General features: G+C 42.5%; 1 protein-coding gene and 1 long non-coding RNA gene across 2 annotated transcripts in view; one reads left to right on the top strand and one right to left on the bottom strand.

Moving 5' to 3' along the window:
- Positions 1–1,415: 1,415 nt before the first annotated feature.
- Positions 1,416–14,530, bottom strand: PLAUR (plasminogen activator, urokinase receptor). Its single transcript, XM_026722796.2, has 7 exons — positions 14,353–14,530; positions 11,045–11,155; positions 10,565–10,723; positions 9,091–9,252; positions 5,823–5,960; positions 4,917–5,063; positions 1,416–3,621 (listed from the first exon to the last, which is right to left on the bottom strand). Exons 1-7 carry the CDS (start codon positions 14,399–14,401, stop codon positions 3,371–3,373), a joined length of 1,017 nt encoding a protein of 338 aa, XP_026578581.2. The 5' UTR covers positions 14,402–14,530; the 3' UTR covers positions 1,416–3,370.
- Positions 14,531–14,648: 118 nt separating this feature from the next.
- The window catches only part of LOC148124961 (uncharacterized), a 20,615-nt gene continuing 12,525 nt past the window's right edge, over positions 14,649–22,738 (top strand). The window contains exon 1 of the long non-coding RNA XR_015744855.1: positions 14,649–14,836. This is a non-coding gene — a long non-coding RNA (uncharacterized LOC148124961). The remainder of the gene's footprint in view (positions 14,837–22,738) is intronic.

The following is a 22,738-nucleotide window of genomic DNA, read 5'->3' as shown; positions in this document are numbered from 1 at the left end:
GTCATGTGAGCACCTTCATCCAAATTGAAAAACCTTCATCCTCAGTGTCTATGGAGATTCTCAGTCCTCCAGGTCATGGTTGTCAAAATAGTGCTTTTTCAAGAGGCAAATGGACTTTCTGGTTTTCTTTCTTTGAAGATGTTTTGCTTCTCCTCCGAGAAGCTTCCTCAGCTCTGACTGGATCCTTCCATTCTCTACCATCCAGTCAGAACTGAAGAAGCTTCTTGGATGACAAGTGAAACGTCTTCAAAGAAAAAGAAGGAAGTCCAGTTGTCTCTTGAAAAAGCACCTTTGGGACTTCCATCCTCAGTCTTTTTTGCAAAGGGCCCACTGATCTGGCTGAATCAGAAATTCCCTCTATTCATCTCTTGTAAAAGTCCCTTGTCCATCTCTACCTCCCCCTCTTTTATTGGGTATGACCTGTATCAAAAAACAGCATTTTGTCTTCTTTTGATCTCAACGTTTCTCTCGGAGGGCCTTTGCCTTTATCCACAAACATTTTTATAAGCCACTAGCTGGATGGATACCTATGCTTCATGACGAAACTTTGTGATTGGGCTATGCAGGAGAAATTTGGGTCACAATCCGTTGGCTCAGTGGTGGTCGGTGATTGAAACTCATAAGGGAATATCACTCCTGCTTCCTTGAGTCCACAAAACAGTTCCATAGGTGGAAGGTGTAGACATTTTTGGTGAGGTACCAAGATTTATTACTGTAAGGAGCCCCAGGCCACTCCTGAGTGAAGGAGTGCAATGTCTACAAATTTGAACTGAGGTAATGGAATCTGAGGCAACTGGCAGTTGGAACAGAGTTCTTTTCAGGTGGGGAGGGGGAGTAGAACTCCTTAGCATCAGAGCGTGTTAATTGCTGTATTAAGAAATAGTAATGTTCTGATGGTCATTTTGAAAAATCCTTTCTTATCGAGCACCTAGAAGGCAAGTGGAACATACGTGCCAAATTTCAAGTTTGTAGGCTTTACGGTTTTGGAGATTTCATGATGAGTGAATGGTACTTGGCATCCCATTCTTCTCCTCAGATTGGTTGGTATCGTTGTCTGTCAAAACTGAAAGTATATAGCCCAGCCTTGATTTTGTATATCTGGCTAAAATAAACTGCATACAGGTAGATTCCTCAAATAATAACTTTATTGGAAATATCATATTGGCACAGTTGAAGTCCACACCTCCTCCTTCCCCATCTGGCACTGATGATGTTACCTAATTGGGTAATAAAATGTCTGCAAGACAACGACCAAGCTCAGAGAGCAGCAAGGACCCCTCATTTCAACCCTAATCTACAAATATTCTTCTTTATTGGTTCTTTGGCATCTAAATGTCTTTCCTATCTTCCATCTAGGAGGAACAACTGCCTGTAGTGTTAATTGGATTAAAGTATAGTAAGCCCACAAGAATACATTTTGAATGTTACAAAAATATTTTATTAACATAAATAGATATATAAAATAATAAAATAACAGGAAGAAACCATTCCATGCTGCCAACAAACATCTAAAAGAGGAAAATAGCTGCTCCTTGTGTAAGCTCTTTGTGTCAATAATGAATCAAACTTTGTAGGTAAGGATAGCTCTTAAGTGCCTCACCCAGATTTTAAAAGACCACAAGGCTCATTCTTCCTGAGTCAAAACAGTTAAAAAGAGTCCTTCATAGCATTGAGAAGATATAAATAAAAGGAATAGGAAATTTCATGGTGTCCTATGAAAAATAAGGATTTCCCCTCAAAATGTGCATCCAGCACTTTTGCTATAATTCAGCAATCTTGACTTACATTCATTGTTCCAAAACAGGGAGTTTTTAAGAAGAGATTGGATAACCCTTTGTCTGAAGTGGTATAGGGTTTTCCTGCCTAAGCAGGGGGTTGGACTAGAAGACCTCCAAGGTCCCTTAACTCTGTTATTCTATCCTGTTGAGCAAAAACCCAAGATATCATGAGCTTTCCTAGCCACTAGCCTTCTTTTACAACACATAACTTAATTCTCACCAAGCTATCCACACTGATCTGGTTGCCGGACATCTTACAGATAGTTCTCGACTTACAACAGTTCATTTAGTGAACGTCCAAAGTTACAACCAAGTTACAACAATCAAGAGCCATGGTGGCGCAGTGGTTAGAATGCAGTATAGCAGGTTAACCCAGGAGTTTGATTGTCACCAGGCTCAAGGCTGACTCAGCCTTCCATCCTTCCAAGGTGGGTAAAATGAGGACCCAGATTGTTGGGGGAAATGAGGCTGACTCTGTAAAACCACTTAGGGAGGGCCGCAAAGTGTTATATAAGTGCTATTGCTACAACGGCACTGAAAAAAAAGACTTATGACCATTTTTTCATACTTGGTCATAGGATCAAAATTTGGAATGATTGGCAACTGACTCATGTTTACGACACTTGCAGTGTCCAGAAGTGTACAGTGTGACCCCCACTTGGCAACCTTCTGAGAAACAAAATCAGTGGGGAAGCCAGATGGACTTAACCACCATGTTACTAACTTAAGAACTGCGGCAATCGACTTCACAACTGGGGCCAGACAAGTCCTAAAATGGGGGAAAACTCATTTAACAAACGTCTTGCTTAGCACCAGAAACGTTGGCCTCAACTGCGGTCGTAAGTTGAGGACTACCTGTGTATGCGTAGTGCAGAAAAATAAATACTCTCAAGTAGGCATGGATAACTTGGCTAATGACCATTTTGAAAAAGGGAGGGAAGGCTCACGTGTGCTTAGAATACGTACTCTTTGGGCCAGGGGTGGGACTCGGCCAGTTTGGGCTGGTTTGGGCGAACCAGATGTTAAATTTACATCTGGTTCACTGAAACGGTAGTTGAACTGACCAGCTGGCCCCACTCGCCCCACTCCACCCCTTCATATTTTGGACGCGGGTAAGTGTAGGATTCGCGCAGAGGCTGTGGGAGAGCGAAAAATGGCCCTTCTGGAAATGCAGAAACGGGCCTGTTTCTGGCTTCCGGAGGGCTTCCAGAGCCCAAGGGAGGCTGTTTTCACCCTCCCAGAGGCCTGAGGGAAGCCTCCGGACTCTGGGGAAGGTGAAAAACAGCCCTCCCGGAAGTTCTGGTAAGCCACGCCCACCCAGCAACCAGGCAGACAACCGGTTGTTGGGATTTTTGAATCCCACCCCTGCTTTGGTCTCCAAGAATGGTCTCTTCACCCCTGGTTTTGTAGGGTGGTGGTGGTGGTGGTCTCTTTAATGGTGTGAGGTGTACATCCTGCATAAATAGGGGCTCTCAGAAGGAGCCCCGTTTGCTCCCAGCTGTATTAAATATTGAAAAAGTCCTAGTTCTAAGTCCTACTTGGTCCAGATCTGGAGTAAGTGTCCGTCTTCCTCTTGGAGATCAGGAGCTTCCTCAAGAAAGGAGAAAAACTATAAAAAGCAGGAGACTCGTTGACATAATAGTGTGATGGGCCAAGGTGAAGTGGCTGGCTTGGCTCCTTGGAGATGGTTTTAGCTGTCCATCAATGATCAAGCGGTTGCACTGATCACCAGTACAACAGTGGGTTTCTACGCTGCCTAGGTTCTTGTAGATGGAGGTGTACGGACTGTCGCACCAGGAAGGGGATGCACAACCTTTGACCACTGAATAGTTCCCAGAGATGCCTGAATGAGGGAGAAAGCGAGAGAGAAACTGAGTCTTCCATTCCCACTTGAATCATACCATGGAAGGATGCAGTCTTACAAAACAATGTAGTAAGCAGAAGGTATCTGAATGGTATATACCAAAGGTCTTCAAACTTGGCAAGTTTAAGACTTGTGGACTTCAACTCCCCAAATTCCTGAGCTAACATGATTGGAAGAAGAATTCTGGGAGTTGAAGTCCACAAGTCTTAAGGCTGTCAAGTTTGAAGACCCTTGGTATGTTCAGTTGATTTTCTCTTAAGCTCTCGAGGGCAGATGTTACATTATGCCATGCTCCCAGTTCTGCTGACCACAAGGAGGCAGACACTACAGAACCAGTTTCATCCAGCATGGGACTGGTTGAATATAGATATCCAGAAGTTATTCTAGGGCAGCTTTTCTCAACCATGGCAACTTTAAGATGGATGGACTTCAACTCCCAGAATTCTCCAGCCAGCCAACTTTAAGATGGATGAACTTCAACTCCTAGAATTCTCCAGCCAGCCAACTTTAAGATGGATGGACTTCAACTCCCAGAATTCTCCAGCCAGCCAACTTTAAGATGGATGAACTTCAACTCCTAGAATTCTCCAGCCAGCCAACTTTAAGATGGATGGACTTCAACTCCCAGAATTCTCCAGCCAGCCAACTTTAAGATGGATGGACTTCAACTCCCAGAATTCTCCGGACAGCATGTTGAAGTCCACCCAAGTTGCCGTGGTTGAGAAATGCTGTTTTGGTGCTTTTAAACTCTTAAACTGAAGTCATGAATTTTTGCTCTTCAGACGACTGTTCATCTGTAACTCATTCAATGGTTAAAAGAACAGATACATGGAATCTGTCAGAATTGCATATGACTGACAACCATCTCTCTCTGCTCTCAGGACTTAAGGGAAGGTGGACTTCATACACCAGGGTTTCTTAACCTTGGCAAGTGTGGACTTCAACTCCCAGAATTCTGGGGAATTCTGGGAATCGAAGCCCACACATCTTCAACTTGCCAACGTTTAGAAACATTGGCAAATACCACTCTGATAAACTGGCAGATTCAGAAAATTCTCATTGTCCACCAAGACATGGTCCAAAAGGGTCTGGAATGTTGAGAAAGACAAGAGTTTCCACGCAACTCTGAAGCCTGCTTGAAACTCTTAGTCCATTTGAAGTAGATTCACAATTTCTGCAGATTTATTTCCAAATCTTTCTCCTTATGCTCACTCTGCAGATTAACATGTAAGTAAGTAGGAGCAAGTAAGAGGAATCTGCAACAAATGACTCACCGTGGATTCCTGAGGCTTCCAAGCATTTGGTCATGGGCCCTCGGCATTGTACCGTTGTGATATTATTCGGGGCACAACCTTGAGTAGTGTCTCCTTCGCAGCTGTGGCACGTAAGGCCATTCAAGGGCAAGGAAGCCAATTTATAATCTGCAAAGAGAAGCAAACTCTGTGAATCGGTGCCCTTACTGCATTAAGCAAAGGGTTGTTGTTCATGATAATGGAATATGCGTAACTGGTTGGGTATGTACAACACAACATGCTCCAAAGGGCAACTAGACTTCCTTGTTTTTTTCCTTTTCTTTGAAAACATTTTGCTTCTCATCCAAGAAGCTTCTTTGATTTTAACTGACTGGTTCAAGGGATTTATATTCTTTGCAAATCCTTCCGTCCTCCACCAGTCAGTTAGAACTGAAGAAGCCTCTTGGATAAGAAGTGAAATGTTTTCAAGGGAAATAAAAAAACTTAGAAACTCTGTAATTCTCTCTTTTTTTCCCCTGGGCATCACTTCCAATATGGTACTTGGTGACTGTGCACCCAGGAAGATTTATACAGAAAGGAAAACGAACTAGCAAGATCAGGAAAATCCATAGTATAAAATGGTTTTAAAAACATGGATTGAAAGCATGGATATTCCCATGTATTTGTATCCATGTCTTTGACCTCAGATGTAGCATTACATCACCCTGCAAAGGATGCCATGATGGGTGTCTTCACCGTGGCTTTCATGCCAAGAGGGGGCTAATCTCAGCCCACAGGAGGTGAATGGGAACTGACCATGAAGGTCCATGAAGGTGACCATGAAGGTCATCAAACTAACATTTGGGGATGGCTATTATATGGGCTGTTCTTTCTTTTTTCTGCAGGCCTCTTTTTACAGCTCTAAAACAAGGTTGTGTGATGACCTACCTTGCACATCATTGTTACACCAGCTGGAGTTACAACACTTCACCATGTAGAAACTCTTGTGGTTTTGGAAGCCCAGGTTATCCTGGCAGTGGGAAAGCTGGCCACAGCCCTTGATACGTTCTTGATCCTTGGGAAATTCTACCAGAGGGAGGGAAAAGCAATGATGTAAATGTGGTTTTGGCCTCCAGGGGGCACCCTGTTCCATGAGTTGAGATTCCCTAACAGAACAACAGGATAACAGATTTGGGAGGGACCCCCGAAGGTCTTCTAGTCCAACCCCTGGCTCAAGCAGGAGACCCTATACCATTTCACACAAATAGTTGTCTAATCTCTTCTTAAAAACCTCCAGTGATGGAGCAGCAACAACTTCTGAAGGCAAGCTGTTTCACCTTTGGGACCAGAGTTGCTGGTCCCAAAGGAACTTCTCAAAAGGCAACTGGACTCCCCACCTCCTTTGAAAAGCACTTTGGGACAACCAGGACCTGGACGAATCCCCAGAGACCTCTAGACCAGGATTTCTCCAAATGTACTCTGGAGATCCCCAAGATCCTTTCAGGGGAACCACAGAGTCAAATAAATCATTATTATAACCATTCTCAGGTTTAATTTCTAATGTAGTACATATTAATCGATATAACCCACATAAACCGAAGCTCTTTGGGATCCTTAATCATTCATAAGAATTCAAAGGGATCTTCTGAAGATTCCACATGCTGCCTGGGGAATTCTGGGAACTGAAGTCCATGTGTCTTAAAATGGCGAACATTGAGAAACGCTGCTCTAAACCAGAGGTCTCCTACCTTGGCAACTTTAAGCCTAGCAGACTTCAATTCCCAGAATTCCCCAGCCAAATTGAAGTCCGTGTGCATGTGTAACAATAATACAATCAATAATAATAATACAATCAAATAATAATACAGTCAAAATATAGCTTTACTATGCTTTACTATGCAAAATAGCTTCACTATGCAAAATAATACAGTATATATATATATATATATATATATATATATATATATATATATATATATATATATATATATATACATACACATACACATACACATACACACACATACACACACACACACACACACACTGTATTATTTTGCATAGTAAAGCTGTGAGAGTTGGTCCAACTTCTTACTAGAACCCATTGGACCCAAACAAAACACTACAGTTTTGAGAACGGGGGAGTGAAATGCTAATTTTTAATCCCCGCATACAGAGGGCAAAAAATGACTTTATTATTTGGCACAATAGTGCTGGCTGTGAGCCGTTTCATCGTCTTAGCAGACATCACACAGTTCTGAGAATGGGGGAGTTAAATGCTAATTATATACAGTATATTTATTTGGCAGAGTGGGTAGGGGTGAATGCTGCACCGTTTGCCATCTTTTATACTACTGGGAAATTGAAATGTTCTAAAGGTTACTACAAATTGGAGCTTCACAGAGATCCCTAAATACATTTTTGCCTGAACACATTCCTTTAATTTGGTTAATTACAACAGCTCCACTTACAAACATGCAAAGTCTGATTAGTTTTAATTTTGGTCGGTTTTGTAGCTTTCTGAGTAAGGTGAATCCTGCTTAAATATATTTTGCATCGTCTGTGTTTAGACCAGGATTTCTCAACACTGGCTCCTTCAAGCTGCATGGACTTCAATTCCCAGAATTCCCCAGTCAAGAGCCAAGGTTGAGAAACATTGATTGTAGAAAACTGGCTATGTGGATGCATGATTGGATAATGCTGACTGCTAGCTATTTTATTTCTATTTTTATATTGTGTATTTTATTTGTTTTATTTACTAGAGTCATGTAAAAGTGAGATAGGCAGCTATATAAATTCAATGAATAAATAAATCTTAGAGATAATGAATACAAAAGCATTTTGATCAATTAAAAAATGTATAGTTATATATACATGTATGCATTTATTTATTTCCCGGATCTAAATGTCTAAATCTTAGGTTGATCTCTGCTTTCCTGCCATATGTACTGAAATGAATGGATTGACAAAGCTAGGTCTGTCATAAATTATAGATAGTCCTTGACTTACAACCATTTTAAAACCATTTAGTGACTGTTCAAAGTTACAATTATAGATAGTCCTTGACTTACAATCACTTACAACCATTTGGAGACTATTCGAAGTTACAAGGGCACTAAAAGAAAGTGACTTATGCTCGTTTTTCACACTTACAATCATTCCAGCACCCCCATGGTCATGTGATCAAAATTCAGGTGTTTGGCAACTGACTCACATTTATGTCCTGGGGTTATTGATGCTCTTTTGCAACCTCCTGACGAACACAGTCTATGAGGAAGCCAGATTCACTTAACGACCATCGTGCTAATGTAACAACTCCAGTCATTCGCTTAACAATTATGGCAAGAAAGGTTGTAAAATGGGGTAAAATCCACTTGACAACTATTTTGTTTAGCAACAAAAGATTTGGGCTTTGCTGTGGTCATAAGGGCTTCCTGTGTATTTTTTTTATTTATTAAACCCTATATAAATAAATTATATAGGACCTGTATACTGCAAGAGTCAAAAAGAGGGCTGTGAAAATATTTACAGACCCCTCACATCCCAGATATAAGGTGTTTCAACTCCTTCCCTCAAAACGATGCTATAGAGCACTGCACACCAGAACAACTAGACACAAGGGGAGTTTTTCCCCAAACGCCATCACTCTGCTAAACAAATAATTCCCTCAACATTGTCCAACTATTTACAAAGTCTGCACTACTATTACTATTAATCTTCTCATCCCTCCTTATCACCCATCCTCTCCCACTTGTGACTGCTGTAACTTTGTGGCTTGTATCCTTACGATTTATATTGACTGTTTCCTAGTATGATTTGATTGCTTATTGTACCCTATGACTATTATTAAGTGTTGTGCCTTATGATTCTTGACTCTTGACGAATGTATCTTTTCTTTTATGTACACTGAGAGCATTTGCATCAAGACAAATTCCTTGGGTGTCCAATCACACTTGGCCAATAAAGAATTCTATTCTATTACTATTACTATATCGATTGCATTTGTTTAAAATGGCTGCCCTCAGATCACTCTTTTAGAGCTAGAGGTTTTGTTAAATTTCTAGACACATTTAATATGCAAACACACGATGCTTGAATTACCCAGGAGAGCTCTGGGAGTAAGATGTTAAATGAAAGTTAGCTTCCTGTCTGAAACAAAGACATCGGAAGAAGAAGCGGCCAATAAATTGTGCACCAGAAGAAGGCAGGGACTCACCTTCTGGATCCGTCAAGGAGGTAATATCTATGCACTTGTCCTGAGGCCAGAAACAACGCATCAGTTTGAGACTGGAGTTGTTACAAGTGTTATCAGCAGCTGTACAAGAGTAGCAATTCTGGAGGTTTTCGTTATGGCCTCGGACACGGATCATATCCGTCACTGCCAAGGAGAAAAACAGCAAACCATTGAAACAGTGAATGAGTCTTTGTATATGCTTGCATACATTAAATCATTATTATTATGGATAAGATAGATAACTTCTATTGTCATTTTTTGTGTGTGAGCACAGTGGCCCACATTAAAAATGAAATTCTATTGCCTACTCTCAAGAGAAAGTATCTATCTACCCAAACCCATACATAACACGCATATACACATGCGATATACATATGTATGTGTGTGTGTGTGTGCGTATACACACACACACACCCCTATATATGTATGTGTGTGTGTGTGTGTATATATATATGTGCGTGAGTGTGTATGTATGTATATATGTACACACACACACACACACCCCTCTAGGCCACTGCACCGAGCTCTTTCCTCACGATCAGGAGGCTGTGAGTTCGATCCTAGGTATAGGCAGATATTTCTCTCTCTGGGTGCAATGAGGACATATCTGCTGAACAAAACTCTGCATTGGCAACAGGAAGGGCATCCGGCCAGTAAACATTCAGCTCCATTCGGTTGCCCAGACTCCACCCTGCAATGGATTATGGGGTTGTTAAAAGAGGAACAATACTTTGACCGAATCTAGATGTTCTCCTTCGGATACCACGAAGCTTCCTCCCGGAAGGTAACAAGGAAAACAGTGAAGAGGATGTGTAGCAACCCAGGCCTCACTTTGGACTCTGTTCAAGCATCATTATGTCAGAGTCTCTAGGCATCACGGCACGTACAAAACCCCAAGAAGCATTTTTAGGACTGTTCGTGAAACTGTACTTCAGTCCTTGGAGATTCCCAAGCACTCAGGTCATGGATGTCCCAAAGACACTTTTTCCAAAGGGCAACGGGGGGGACTTTCTTAGTTTTGGTTCCTTGAAAAAGAACTGAAGAAGCTTCTTCAATAAGAAGCAAAATGTTTTCAAGGGGAAAAAAAAAAACTAGTTGCCCTTTGGGACACCATACATCTGTGTTTCTTGGTTGTGGCAACTTTAAGATGGATGAACTTCAACTCCCAGAATTCCCCAGCCAGCCATGTAACAGCCTAGCAACAGAAATCTGGGTCCCAATTATGGTGGTTGTCAAAGACTATCTATAGTAGGGTATCTCTGACCTTGGCAACTTTAAGACTTGTAGACTTCTGGCCTTGCTGGCTGACGAATTCTGGGAGTTGAAGTCCACAGGTCTTAAAGTTGCCAAGGTTGCAGACTCCTGAATAGAACAAGCGAAGACTCATTTAATGGGATATTTGAAGTCATGCAGCTATCAGTCCCTGAATAAAACTCCTACGTGCTCAAATATGTACCTCTGGGTATTTCCTTGGGTACATCACTGTTGCACAGGTCAGTTTCACAAAATTCCTCTGCCAAAAACACCAGCCGATGGCCCAGAAGGTGTGAGATGGAATTATTAGTCTTTCCACTGATGTCACAGCCCTTGAGGAAGTAGGTGGAGATCTTGGGTCCTGCAGGACAACGGAGGAAGAGAAAGGCAGAGACACAACGGCCGTCATGGCAGGTTCCTGAGCTCGTACGTACAAATCGGCTCTCGGTTTTTAATGGGGATTCTTCCTATCCTTCCCTTGACAATGTGAAAAATTCTCCAACGAAGGATTTTCTCAGGCAGAAGCCGCCTTGAGTTGCCATGTGCGATTAGACGGCAGGATAAATTTCCAAATGAATAAATAAATAAAATGCAGCCTGGATCAGCCATGGGCCTCACGCTTTTCCCCCCATCACCCTCTTACCCCTATCACGCCCTCCCTTTCTCCCTCCCCAAAACTTACGACTTATTATGGTCATAACGGTGGTTTTGCACGTCTGCTGGTGGTCTTTACATGTTTCTGTATCCCAGCAGTCGCTGTTCCCGTTACAGGAGTAGCATTGAAGGGCAACAACTATTAGAAGAAGTTGAAAGGGAAGTCATTAGTAAAGCAGGGGGCAACAGGTAGGCCTCAGCATACAGCTACAATTGGGATCGCTGCAGTTGTTAAGTGAAACATAGGGCTGTTTAGAGCAAGGGTCTTCAAACTTGGCAAGTTTAAGACTTGTGGACTTCAACTCCCAGAATTCCTGAGCTAACGTGACTGGAGGAGGAATTCTGGGAGTTGGAGGCCACAAGTCTTACAGCTCTCAAGTTCGAAGACCTCTGGTATAGGATTTCCTGCTTGCCTTATGGCTTTTGCTTGTAACCGGGTTGGGAAAGTCACAAATGATGATCACCTGATGCAGCCCCATGCGGCAAACCTTATAAATGCACGCCATTTGCCAAATGACCAAATCACAGGACCAGGAGATATTGCAATGGCCATAAGTGTGATGACCGATTGTAAGCCCTTTTTTTTCAGTGGCATTGTAACTTCAAATGGTTGCTAACAAATTTTTGTAAATTGAGGACTATCTGCAGAAGGCCTCTGTAAAACAGGGATATTGGGAACAGACTTCTCTACAGAAATTATTTCCTTCCTTCCTTCCTTCCTTCCTTCCTTCCTTCCTTCCTTCCTTCCTCTATTTCCTTTCCCCTGTTCCTTCCTCCCTCCTTCTTTTCTCTTTTTCTCCTTCCTTCTTTTCCCTTTTCCTCCTTCCTTCCTTCCTTCTTTCTTTACCCTTTTCCTTCCTCCTTCCTTCCTTCTTTCCTTCCTTCTTTTCCCTTTTCCTTCTTCCTTCCTTTCCTTCCTTCCTTCCTTCCTTCCTTCCTTCCTTCCTTCCTTCCTTCCTTTCCTTCCTTTTCCCTTTCCCTTCTTCCTTCCTTTGTTTACTTCCTTCTTTTCCCTTTCCTTCCTTCCTTTCCTTCCTTCTTCTCCCTTTTCCTTCTTCCTTCCTTCTTCTTTTCCCTCCTCCCTTCCTTCCTCCCTTCCTTCCTTCCTTCCTTCCTTCCTTCCTTCCTTCCTCCTCCCTCCCTCCCTCCCTCCCCTCCCCCTCCCTCCCTCCCTGCCTTCCCTTCCCTTCCCTTCCTTTTATTTTTCATACTTCTTAATTGCCCATTCTTAACTGCCCATCCTCCTCAGATGTAAGCTCCTCCATCTATGTAAGCCATGGGTTTGTTTAACTGTGGCCAGTTCAAGAAATCATAATTGGTGGAACACACTAAGCCAGGAATTCTTCTAATCTAAGCTATGTATGGTCTATTGAGAACCACGTTGCAAAACAGGGCAGGTCCAAAATGAATGTATGTGGTGGTAGGGTTGAAATGGGTGCTTTAAAAAAAAAACAAGACACTTTTTTATTCCTTAGGTCGGTAAGCATGGAAAGGGAGATCAGCAAACAATGAAATAGGCATTACAGTGTCATGGTACCTATTCAGCTCCTATCACCCCATTTCCATGATGTCTTACATAAGTATTTAAGGAGTGGAATTTGCATTGTGATTTTATGATGCAAGTTCCATTCTCTTGAAGAAATGCCAGTTTGCTACTGATAACCCTGGACAGTAATGTCCACAGTGCCAACCACATTAAAAAAAAAAAAAACACAAGCGCAAAAATATTTGGCCTTACTGTTTTACAGGCCTCTAAATCTGCAAAGGAATTCAGGAGGCTGGGATTCATTTTTTAAAAAATATACTACTGCACAAGGCCGTAACTGCAGTCCTTGTATCTGGGATTATCAGACAGATTGAAATTCATAAATATTTTCCATCTTTGAAAATGCTCCAGGATCAGAGTTTTATTGGTTTTCAGCCACTCTTGTTGGGGAATTCTGCGAGTTGAAGTCCACATCTCTTAAAATTGTCAAGGTTTCAAATTTTCTAGCCACCCATAACTTGCAGGGAAAAGTGAGGAAGTGAGGAAGCCATTATTTTTAGCTGCTAATTTTTACCTTTTGCATTGTCCCTAAACAAGCAAATTGATCCGTGCTTGATTTGCCTTTGGGTTGTTCATCATTTAAAAAAATTAAATAAACCAGGCATCTTATAAAAGCCTAAGATTTCAGGGTTAGAGTCTTGCTTGTTCATTTTCCCCCAGTGTCTCTGGTCAAGACTTCTGGTCTCAAGGTTAGAAAACAAAACTTTTCTTCCACCTGCCATCATCTCAACAGAAGCTGTGGGAAGCCACGAGACTCCAAAGTGCCAGTTCCCTCTGGCGATCATCTGCATTTCTGCAGCCCAAACTCAAACTGTAACCATGAGGCATGACTTCCTATTGAGAATAAAAAGAGTGGGGAATAGGAAAAACTATAATTCTACTTCTTTCTCTCCTGCTTGCGACCTGCTCTGAAATCAGCCGGATCGATTCCCCCCACCCACCCCCAACCGATCATAAAAGAACCAAACTTTGAAAACTCCTCTGCGAAACTCATTTGGGAGCTCCGAAGAACAACTTTCATTTAACAGCCCTTTAGACAAAAGACAATACACAAAATCATTCGCATCCAACCGCCACCCTTCCCACTATTTAATTCTCTCTTTCTTTCTCTCTCTCTCTCTCCCTCCCTCCCTCTCTTCCTTCTCTCTCTCTCTCTCTCCTTCCTTCTTTCTCTCTTTCTTTCTCTCATTCCTTCCTCCCTTCCTTTCTTTTCTCTCTCTCTTTCTCTCTCTACTTCCTTCCTTCTTTCTCTCTTTTTTCTTTCTCTCTTTCTTTCTCTCTCTCTCCTTCCTCCCTCCCTCCCTTCTTTCTTTTCTCCATCTCTTTCTTTCTCGCCTTCCTTCCTTCTTTCTCTCTCTTTCTCTTTCCCCTCTCTCCTCCCTCCCTCCTTTCTTCTCTCTCTTTCCTTCTCTCTCCCTATTTCCTTCTTCCTCTCTCTCTCTCTCTTTCTCTCTTTTCTCTCTCCCTCTCTCCCTCTCTTTCTTCTCTCTCTTTTTCCTTCTCTCTCTCGCCTTCCTTTCCTCTTTCTCTCTCCTCTCTCTCCTCCCTGCCTCCTTTCTTCTCTCTCTCTTCCTTCTCTCTCTCCTTCCTTCCTTCTTTCTCTCTCTCTTTCTCTCTCTCTCTCTCCTCCCTCCCTCCTTTCTTCTCTCTCTCTTTCCTTCTCTCTCTCTCCTTCCTTCCTTCTTTCTCCCTCTCTTTCTTTCTTTCTCCCTCTCCCTCTCTTTCCTTCCTCCCTCCCTCCTTTCTTTTACCTCTGCCCCCTCCCCCCCTTCTTCTTTTTTGCTTTTTACCGTCTGTCGCCACCAAGGAGAACAAAACGCCGGTCCAAAAGCACTTCATGGATTCAGGATGCTGAACAGGATCCGGGGCGGCGGCGTAGGAGCGAGCTGGTAATCCGCAAAGCGAGTGGATCCTGGAGCAATTCTTTCAGCCGGAGGGGGAGGAAAAAAAACCCTTAGATTCTGCGGTTCCTTCCTTCTGGCGCTCTGCTTATGTTTGAAATCCACCCCCCTCCCTCCTTCCTCCAGCTGGCCTGGCTCCACCCCGGGCATCACTTGCGTCCCTCTTTTTAGAGAAGTTTCGGAGAGTGACGCAGCGGCGGCGGAATGAAGGGGACGGGAAGAAGAACGGGGAAGTGATGAAAACTTCACTTCGCGGCCCCATCAGCTCTCGGCTGCAGGCACACGGCGTTCTTTCCGCTGGAAACCATCCTCGCTTGCAGAAGCGGCTAGTCCTCAGTGCGGTGTTTCCCAACCTTGGCAACTTCTAAGGCAGGTGCCAAATATTTGGTTTTGCCCTGGGTTTGTTTAACGTGTTTTGCACTGCGGGCGTTAAGAATACAGGGCTGTCTGTCGGCAGCAAACTGGGATTTCTTCATGCTGGTGATGATTGGTTCCCTTGCCTTTATTATTGTTATTATTATTATTTAGAAATAGCTCAAAGTGGCCAACATAACTGATGTTCACTCTTCCTCCTATTGCCCTGCAACAACAACCCTGTGAGATGGGGTTGAGCTGGCCCAAATGGATGGAAACGGAACAAGGACAGATTCAACCTGGAAATAAGGAGAAACTTTTCTGACATTGAGAACAATCAACCAAAGGAACAGAAGTTGCCCTCGGAAGTTGTGGGAGCTTCATCACTTGAGACTTTCAAGAAGAGATTGGACTGCCATCTGTCAGAAATGGTGTAGGGTCTCCCGCTTGGGCAGGGGGTTGGACTAGATGACCTACAGGGTCCCTTCCAGCTCTGTTAATCTGTATAATCTTTATAAAATCACCCACCCAGTAAGCTTTCATGCCAAAGGGGGGATTAGACCTCACAGTCTCTGGGTTTCTAGCCTAGGGCCTTAACCACTAAACCAGGAATCTCCAAACTTAGCAACTTTTAAGACTTGTGAACTGAGGAATTCTGGGAGTTGAAGTCCACAAGCCTTAAACGTTGCCAAGTTTGGAGATCCTTGCATTAGAGACCAAGACGGCTCTCAGATCAGCACAATGCAAATTTCATTCCTTAAATATTTGCAGTAGATATCACGAAAGGAGCTGATTGTGATCTAAAGCAGGGGTCTCCAACCTTGGCAACTTTTAAGACTTGTGGACTTCAACTCCCAGAATTCCTCAGCCAGCATAGTTTCCTGGAGAATTCTGGGAGTTGAAGTCCACAAGCCTTAAAAGTTGCCAAGGTTGGAGACCCCTGATCTAAAGTACTACCTGTATATCTCAGGTCCGTCTCAAGATCTCCCAGAATTCCCCAGCCATGAGTTGAGTTCCACAAGTCTTAAAAATTGCCAAGTTTGGAGACTCCTGGTTTAGTTGTTTGAAAGGCCTGGAACGAAACTCATTTCGGGAGATCACAATTGCCTTAAAAAAACAAAAGGATATTGAAGAGAAGCTTAAATGAAAGATTAGCGTTGGGCACTGGGCAGGGTTCTCTGTGGCCCTCGATATTGCTGTACATTTCAAAGAGATTGTGGAAGAGTGGTTGTCAACATTCACACTTGTGACCTTGTCTAAGGCTGCGCTCACATGATGGGTTGTTGAACTACAAACTCATCAAAAATGCTCTTTTGCAGAGTGCGCAAAACTCAACTGGCCAGCCCATGTCACTAATTTTATGGAAGAGAGGTCCACAAGTTGTGTGTTTGTGTGTGTGGTAATTTTTGTGCATTAGAAGGGAAGGAAGAAGGTTGGTTCTCTCATCATGTGGCAAAATACTTCCCTAGGATTCTGGAGGTGTTGGGTAGGGAATTCTGGGAGTTGAAGTTCACCTATGCTCAGGGGTGGGCTTCAAAATTTTTAGCAAGGGGTTCTCTGCCCAGTTGTTGGGAGGGCGTGACCATGGTTGGCGTGGCCTAGTCGGCCTCCTGCACCACCACGGGCGGGGGGGCATTTTTGCCCTCCCCGGGCTCCGGAGGCTTTCCTTGAGCCTCTGGGAGGGCGAAAATGGCCTCACCAGGCTCCGGAGGCTCTCTTAGACACCAGAAACAGGCCCATTTCTGGCCTTCCCGAACTTCCAGGAGGCCCAATTTTCGCCTCAAAACGGACCTTGTGGGGACTCCTGGGAGGGGCAGGGTGGGCAGGGCCATCCAGGAGTGGGATTTGGGGGTTTTCTGAATTGCACTGAACTCCTGCAAACCCCCAACAGGCCCAGCCCTGCCTATGCTGAGAAACAGTGCTTTAGTATGCCAAAATCTGCATGCAACAACCAAGGCCAGCAGGCCCAGGGTTTTATAGAGCATGTTCAAAATCCAGGCTCTCCCTCCTCACCTGAGGTGGAAGATCTCACCTGCCCTGCACACTTTTAGCTTTGGTGCTAAGCAGTTTCCTTTTTTATTTTGTCGCCTTTATTATTATTATTTTTTAATTATTTTAATTTTTTAAAAAAACTTTGTTTCGTGATGTTGTATGCCACCCGGAGCCACGTTGTTTGAGTTCTAAATAAATAACCCTTTAAAACTAATAACGGCATCCTTCTGGCCCACCGTCTTCTTGAGAAAAGGTAAGCTGTCCCAGATTCGAAATCAGGCATGGCAAAAGAGCCTCTGACTCAGTCTCTTGACATGCCCGGAGGCTAGGAATTCATACTTGAAGGCAGGTGTGTGCAGGAAAGAGGAAAGCTCAATTTTTCCCCTTTCTTTTCTATTTTATCACATTTTTTGTATTTTCACTAACTTTTTTTATTCCTTTCTTTTTCCTCCCATACTTCTTCTTAGCTTGTATTCGTGTTTATCTTCCTTTTAAAACGTTTTAATAAAAATTTATACACACACACACACACATATATATGTATACAGTATACATATAATATATGCATACATGTATATATACAAAACACATTTGTAACTGCAGTGAAGAATATCAGAATCTCTTTGAGTCTTTGGATTCGAGCTGCCTGGTGGCCCCTGTGGTGAAGACTCTCGCCTCCCACTCAGAAGGTTGAGAGTTCAGTCCTGGGTAGTGGAAGATGTTTCTCTCTTCTGGAGCACAAAGGAAAAAAAAAATCTACTGTGAACTCCATGTGGTGTCAGGAAGGGCATCCGGCCTGCAAATGTTCAGCTCCATTCAGTCACCCCGGATTACAGGGTTGTAAAAAGGGAGGAATTTTTGAAACTTGGAATCTCTTCTATTTTTGTTTTCCTTATTTCTGGGTGGGTTGTGGTTTTTTGTTTTTTTTTGTACTTTTAGCTTTTTCTTTTTACTTTTTTCTTGCTTATTTTATATTAGTTTCTCTCTCTTTCTCTTTCCCTCCCTCCCTTCCTCACTCTGTGTGTGTGTGTGTGTTCTCTTGGTAAGATGATCTTATTATTTGCACATCCACGTCCAGAAACCTGTGTGTACTTTTGGTATTTTCTCATGCCAAATGATTAATGTACTTATGGAGGGATGTGACTGGCTGCATAGCCTTATCTCCAGAGCCCTACAGAGATATTTTAGCACTTGAGACCAGAGAAAAGTTGTAAAATGAGGCAAAGTTCCCTTAACAAATGTCTCATTTAGCAGCTGAAATTTTTGGGCTCATTTATGGTCCTATGACGAGGACTACCTGTTTATTAAATACACACTGGTTGCCAAGTGCCTGAATTTTGATCATGTGACTGTCGGGATGCTTTCTTTTTATATTTTTTTATTTTATTTATACATACAAGCATCACCTTTCATTTGAACAGTGTGTCATTTGGGTATAACTATCTTGTGCAATAACCATTCTAGTTTATGCATATTCATTGCTTAGCTTTAATACTCTGTTCTTACTTAATACTAATCTGCATCATATATCTAATTCTTATAACATTCCCCATCTTAACATTTTTAATTCTTACCACATGTTTACAATTTTGCGCTAGTCTTTTTTAATTTCTAGCTTCCATATTTGTTTATCAACCATTGATAAAAAAAATCCTACATCATATAATAGCCAATTTGTTCCTTGTCTTGGATTGCTAGTGTTAACTTATTCATTTCTGCACAGTCTAATATTTTTCTAATTACACTCTCTTCAGTTGGAATCTCTTCACTTTGGGATGCTGTGAGGATTGTGTGCGAGGATTGGTTGCAAGTCACTTTTTCCCCCAGTGTCCTAATTGTTAAATGAATGATTGTTAACTTGAAGATTACCTGTAAGTAACCCCAACTATTATTCAGGAAGGGTTCAACATTTACTTATTTATCCAACATTTTGCAAAAGCTGTTGTTGGAAGGAGTAGAGGAGGGTTATATATATTTATATATTTTATATAAGTCCAGAAAGAACCTTTTGGTTTAAATCTTAGCACCTGTGGTTAGATTTTAGCATTAGCTAAAAGGAAGCCCTTAGTCAACCGTGATTCAAACTCCATTGGCTTGAAAACGGGGGAAGTGATCTAAGCATTTTTCATATATTGCTGTATTTGCAAAGCACATGAACACACACACACACACACACACACACACACACACACACACACATCTATCCATTATCTTATAAAATGCAAGACTGGATAACGGAATGGAGACAAACATTTTGTTTCATTTCTTCTACGTCAATATTTCATATTTATTTGTTTTTAGCATGCAATGCTTTTTTTTTAAAAAAAAAAATTCATTTCCAGTGATTTTTCTCATGAGGTTTATGGAGTCTCTTATTATTAAAAATAACAATGGGAGGGGGGGAAAGACAACCCCACTAGACGTTGCATGAAAAAACCAGTAAAACCGCTGAACGTTATGCAGCCCTGGAGTCCGCCATGGGATTCTCGTAGTAGAAACTGAAGTGCCCTCCAAGGAAAATATTTATGCAGGGAGCCAAATGGAAAAAGTTGACTTTCGCAAGACTTTCTTTCTAGGCTCAAAGATCTCTTTTTGCAGTTCGAGATGCCCATTTGTGGCCAGGACCAAAGGGTTAGAGTGGGAATGTGTGAAGTCAGCTGCCTGATGGGGTCCAGATGCTCACCAACCCTGACCGGAAGATCCAGTGGAAAAGAATTAAGAGGATTGCGCTCCTAAGTGTAAGGATGTCCCTGGATTCCCTGAATCTCTTGTAAAAGTTAATGATGAATTTTTAAGCTTCTTGCTATAAAGCAGCATTATTTTAAACGAGAAGAGGAAGGAAACAGAGACAGACAGAGAGACTCTGTGTTTTTGTGTGTGTGTGTGTATGTGTGTAAGAGAGAGAGAGAAAAAGACAAAGACAGAAATACTTTGTCTCTGTCTGTCTCTGTCTCTCTCTGTGTATGTGTGTGTGTGAGAGAGAGAGACAGACAGAGACAGACAGAGACAGACTGTCTCTGTCTCTCTCTCTCTGTGTATGTGTGTGTGAGTGAGTGAGAGAGAAAGAGAAAGAGAAAGAGACAGGGAGGGAGGGAGAGACAGAGACAGACAGAGACAGTCTGTTTCTGTCTGTCTGTCTGTGTGTGTGTGTGTGTGTGTGTGTGTGAAAGAGAGAGAAAGAGACAGAGACAGAAATACTTTGTCTCTTTCTGTCTCTCTGTCTCTCTCTGTATGTGTGTGTGTGAGAGAGAGACAGACAGAGATAGACTGTCTCTGTCTCTTTCTGTCTCTCTGTCTCTGTGTATGTGTGTGTGAGTGAGTGAGAGAGAAAGAGAAAGAGACAGGGAGGGAGGGAGAGACAGAGACAGACAGAGACAGTCTGTTTCTGTCTGTGTGTGTGTGTGTGTGAAAGAGAGAGAAAGAGACAGAGACAGAAATACTTTGTCTCTTTCTGTCTCTCTGTTTCTGTCTGTATGTGTGTGTGTGTGAGAGAGAGAGACAGACAGAGACAGTCTGTGTGTGTGTGTGTGAGAGAGAGAGAGAGAGATGAGAGGGAGGGTGAGAGAGAGACAAACTGTCTGTCTCTCTTTCTATCTATCTCTGTATGTATGTGTGTATGAGAGAGAGACTGAGAGAGAGAAAGGGAGGGAGAGACAGACTGTGTGTGTGAGAGAGACATGAGACGGAGAGGGAGAGAGAGAGAAAGAGAGAGAGAGAGAGACCCTGTAGAATTATGGAACTACAGTTCCCATCTGCAGCAGTGGTGGGATTCATATTTTTTTACTACCAGTTCTGTGGGCGTGGCTTGGTGGGCGTGGCAGGGGAAGGATACTATAAAATCTCCAGTCAGAGGTGGTATTGGCTGGTTCTCTGAACTACTCAAAATTTCCGCTACCGGTTCTCCAGAACTGGTCAGAACCTGCTAAATATTACCTCTGATCTGCAGCCATTATAGCCCAATGGTGGTGAAGAATGCTGGGAACTATAATTTAGCAACTTCTAGAAAGCCATATGTTCCCGAAATCCATATACATTAATAAAACAATCAAATATACTCAATTGATTGGAGTCTATCCAGCATGACAAGTTTCCGTCTCGCCTCCCTTCTAACGCATTTTAATGCTTCCTCTTACCAAAGTTAGATTAAATCCCCGCAGGAGAAGAATAAATGGAAGTGGTCCCTTAGTTTGATTTGCCAGAAAAGAAGAGGAAACGGTAGAAAGTTATTTCATCTCGGGTTTTTTAACACTCAACCTCCCCTCCCCACCTCTTCCTTCACAGAATTTCAGTCATCCTGAGTCAGTCTGGCTTGGAGGGATCTCACCAGGGTTGCAGAATCTCCTTCCCACCAACCAGATGTCTGGCAGGAGAACTTGGTAGCAGGAAGACAATGGGAAGGTGGGGGGAGGGAAGGAGAGAGGTAGGGAGGGAGGGAGGGAGGAAGAGAGAGGGAGGAAAGAAAAGGAAAATCAGGAAAGAGAGGGAGGGAAGGAGAAAAACAGGAATGATGGAAGGGAGGGAGGAAGAGGGGAAGGAAGGAAGGAAGGAAGAAAAGGACGGAGAGAAGAAGAGAGAGAGAGGGAGGAAAAAAGGAAAAGAGGAAAGATGGGAGAGAGGGAGGGAAGAAGGAAAGAAGGAAGGAAAAGGGAGGAAGGAGGAAAAAAGGAAGGGAGAGAAGGAAGAAGGAAGGAAAAGAGAGGAAGGATGAAAGCACAGAAGGGGGGAAGGGAGGAAAAGAGAGAGATGGAGGAGGAAGAAAGAGAGAGCAAGGATGGAAGGAATCCAACCCTACAATGGATGCCCATACTTTTATCCTTTACTTATCCTGGGGGCCCATTCTTCACCTCATCCTTTCTTTCTTTCTTTCCCCCCTTTTGATTTAAAAAAAACATCTTTGGATTGGGGAGGGGGGAAAGACTCTGCTCTACTTCTGATGTTTCAGAGCTACAAATTCCAGCTGTCTCAGCCGATAGTATCACCACTCAGCCATGATGGGGGTCTAATTTAGTGAGATCGGGACGACCGCCCCGCCATATTGGATCCCCCGAGAGCCGCAGCCAGCCAAATAAATAAATATCTCAGCATTGCTCTTTCTCTTAGTTGTTGTGAGAACAGGAAATGTGTTCAGGGAGGGGTGAAGGATTCACACATGCCACCCTGGTGCTCCTTAGCCGGAAAACATTCAGTAATGTAATAAAATGAACTTAAATTTGATTTGTCTTCCCCTGCCTCTATTTTGTACACAAATTTAGTGTGGCTGTATTGGGTAGCTGAGAATCAAGAGGGACTTGCTTGAGTTGATGGCTATAGAAACTGAATAAAATATAGATGAGAGATGATTAGATAGATAAATAGATATAGAAAGATACATGATAGATAATAGATAATAGATAGATAGTGTAGTTGATAGATAGATATAGATAATAGAGATAGATAGATAGATAGATAGATAGATAGATAGATAGAAGATAGATAGATAGATAGATAGATAGATAGATAGATAGATAGATAGATAGATAGATAGATAGATAGATAACAGATATAGATAGATATAGAGATAGGGACAGATGTATTGCACTAGCTTAGGGTTAATGTGAAGCCAGTTACTATATTCGACAAACCATGGTTTCTGACTTATATGTTAAGAGAGTCAACTGAGGACTATTTCAAGACTTTGATTAAATTATCCATGGTTTGAGATGTTGCATGACGCCACTGAGTTCCAGGAAATTAATTGAGGGCGTTGGTTATGACCATTCTCCCCTCTAAAAAACCCCACCTTGTAAAGATTTGGGTAGATTTGTTAGTGGTTAGATGAGAGGTAGGGGAACATATCAAATTTGTAGGCGAAGTTAGGTGAAAGAACTTATATGTGTTACAAGACAGAAATAAAATTCAGATGACTTTCTCTGGTTGAAAAGAAACAAAG

This window comes from Pseudonaja textilis, chromosome 10 (genome assembly GCF_049901715.1).
Source record: "Pseudonaja textilis isolate UNSWEBS1 chromosome 10, rPseTex1.2, whole genome shotgun sequence".
Lineage (NCBI taxonomy): Eukaryota > Metazoa > Chordata > Lepidosauria > Squamata > Elapidae > Pseudonaja > Pseudonaja textilis.
The sequence above is the reverse complement of the archived record's forward strand: the minus strand, read 5'-3'. Positions and strand labels throughout refer to the sequence as shown.

Bases quoted from the DNA above. Each gene is read 5' to 3' on its own strand.
- PLAUR (XM_026722796.2), bottom strand. From the start codon at position 14,401: ATGAAGTGCTTTTGGACCGGCGTTTTGTTCTCCTTGGTGGCGACAGAC. The intron at 9,253-10,564 runs GTACATATTTGA...TCTCCTTGGCAG, and splicing joins ACCCAAGGAAATACCCAGAG to TGACGGATATGATCCGTGTC. The intron at 5,961-9,090 runs GTGAGTCCCTGC...TCCCTCTGGTAG, and splicing joins CTCCTTGACGGATCCAGAAG to AATTTCCCAAGGATCAAGAA.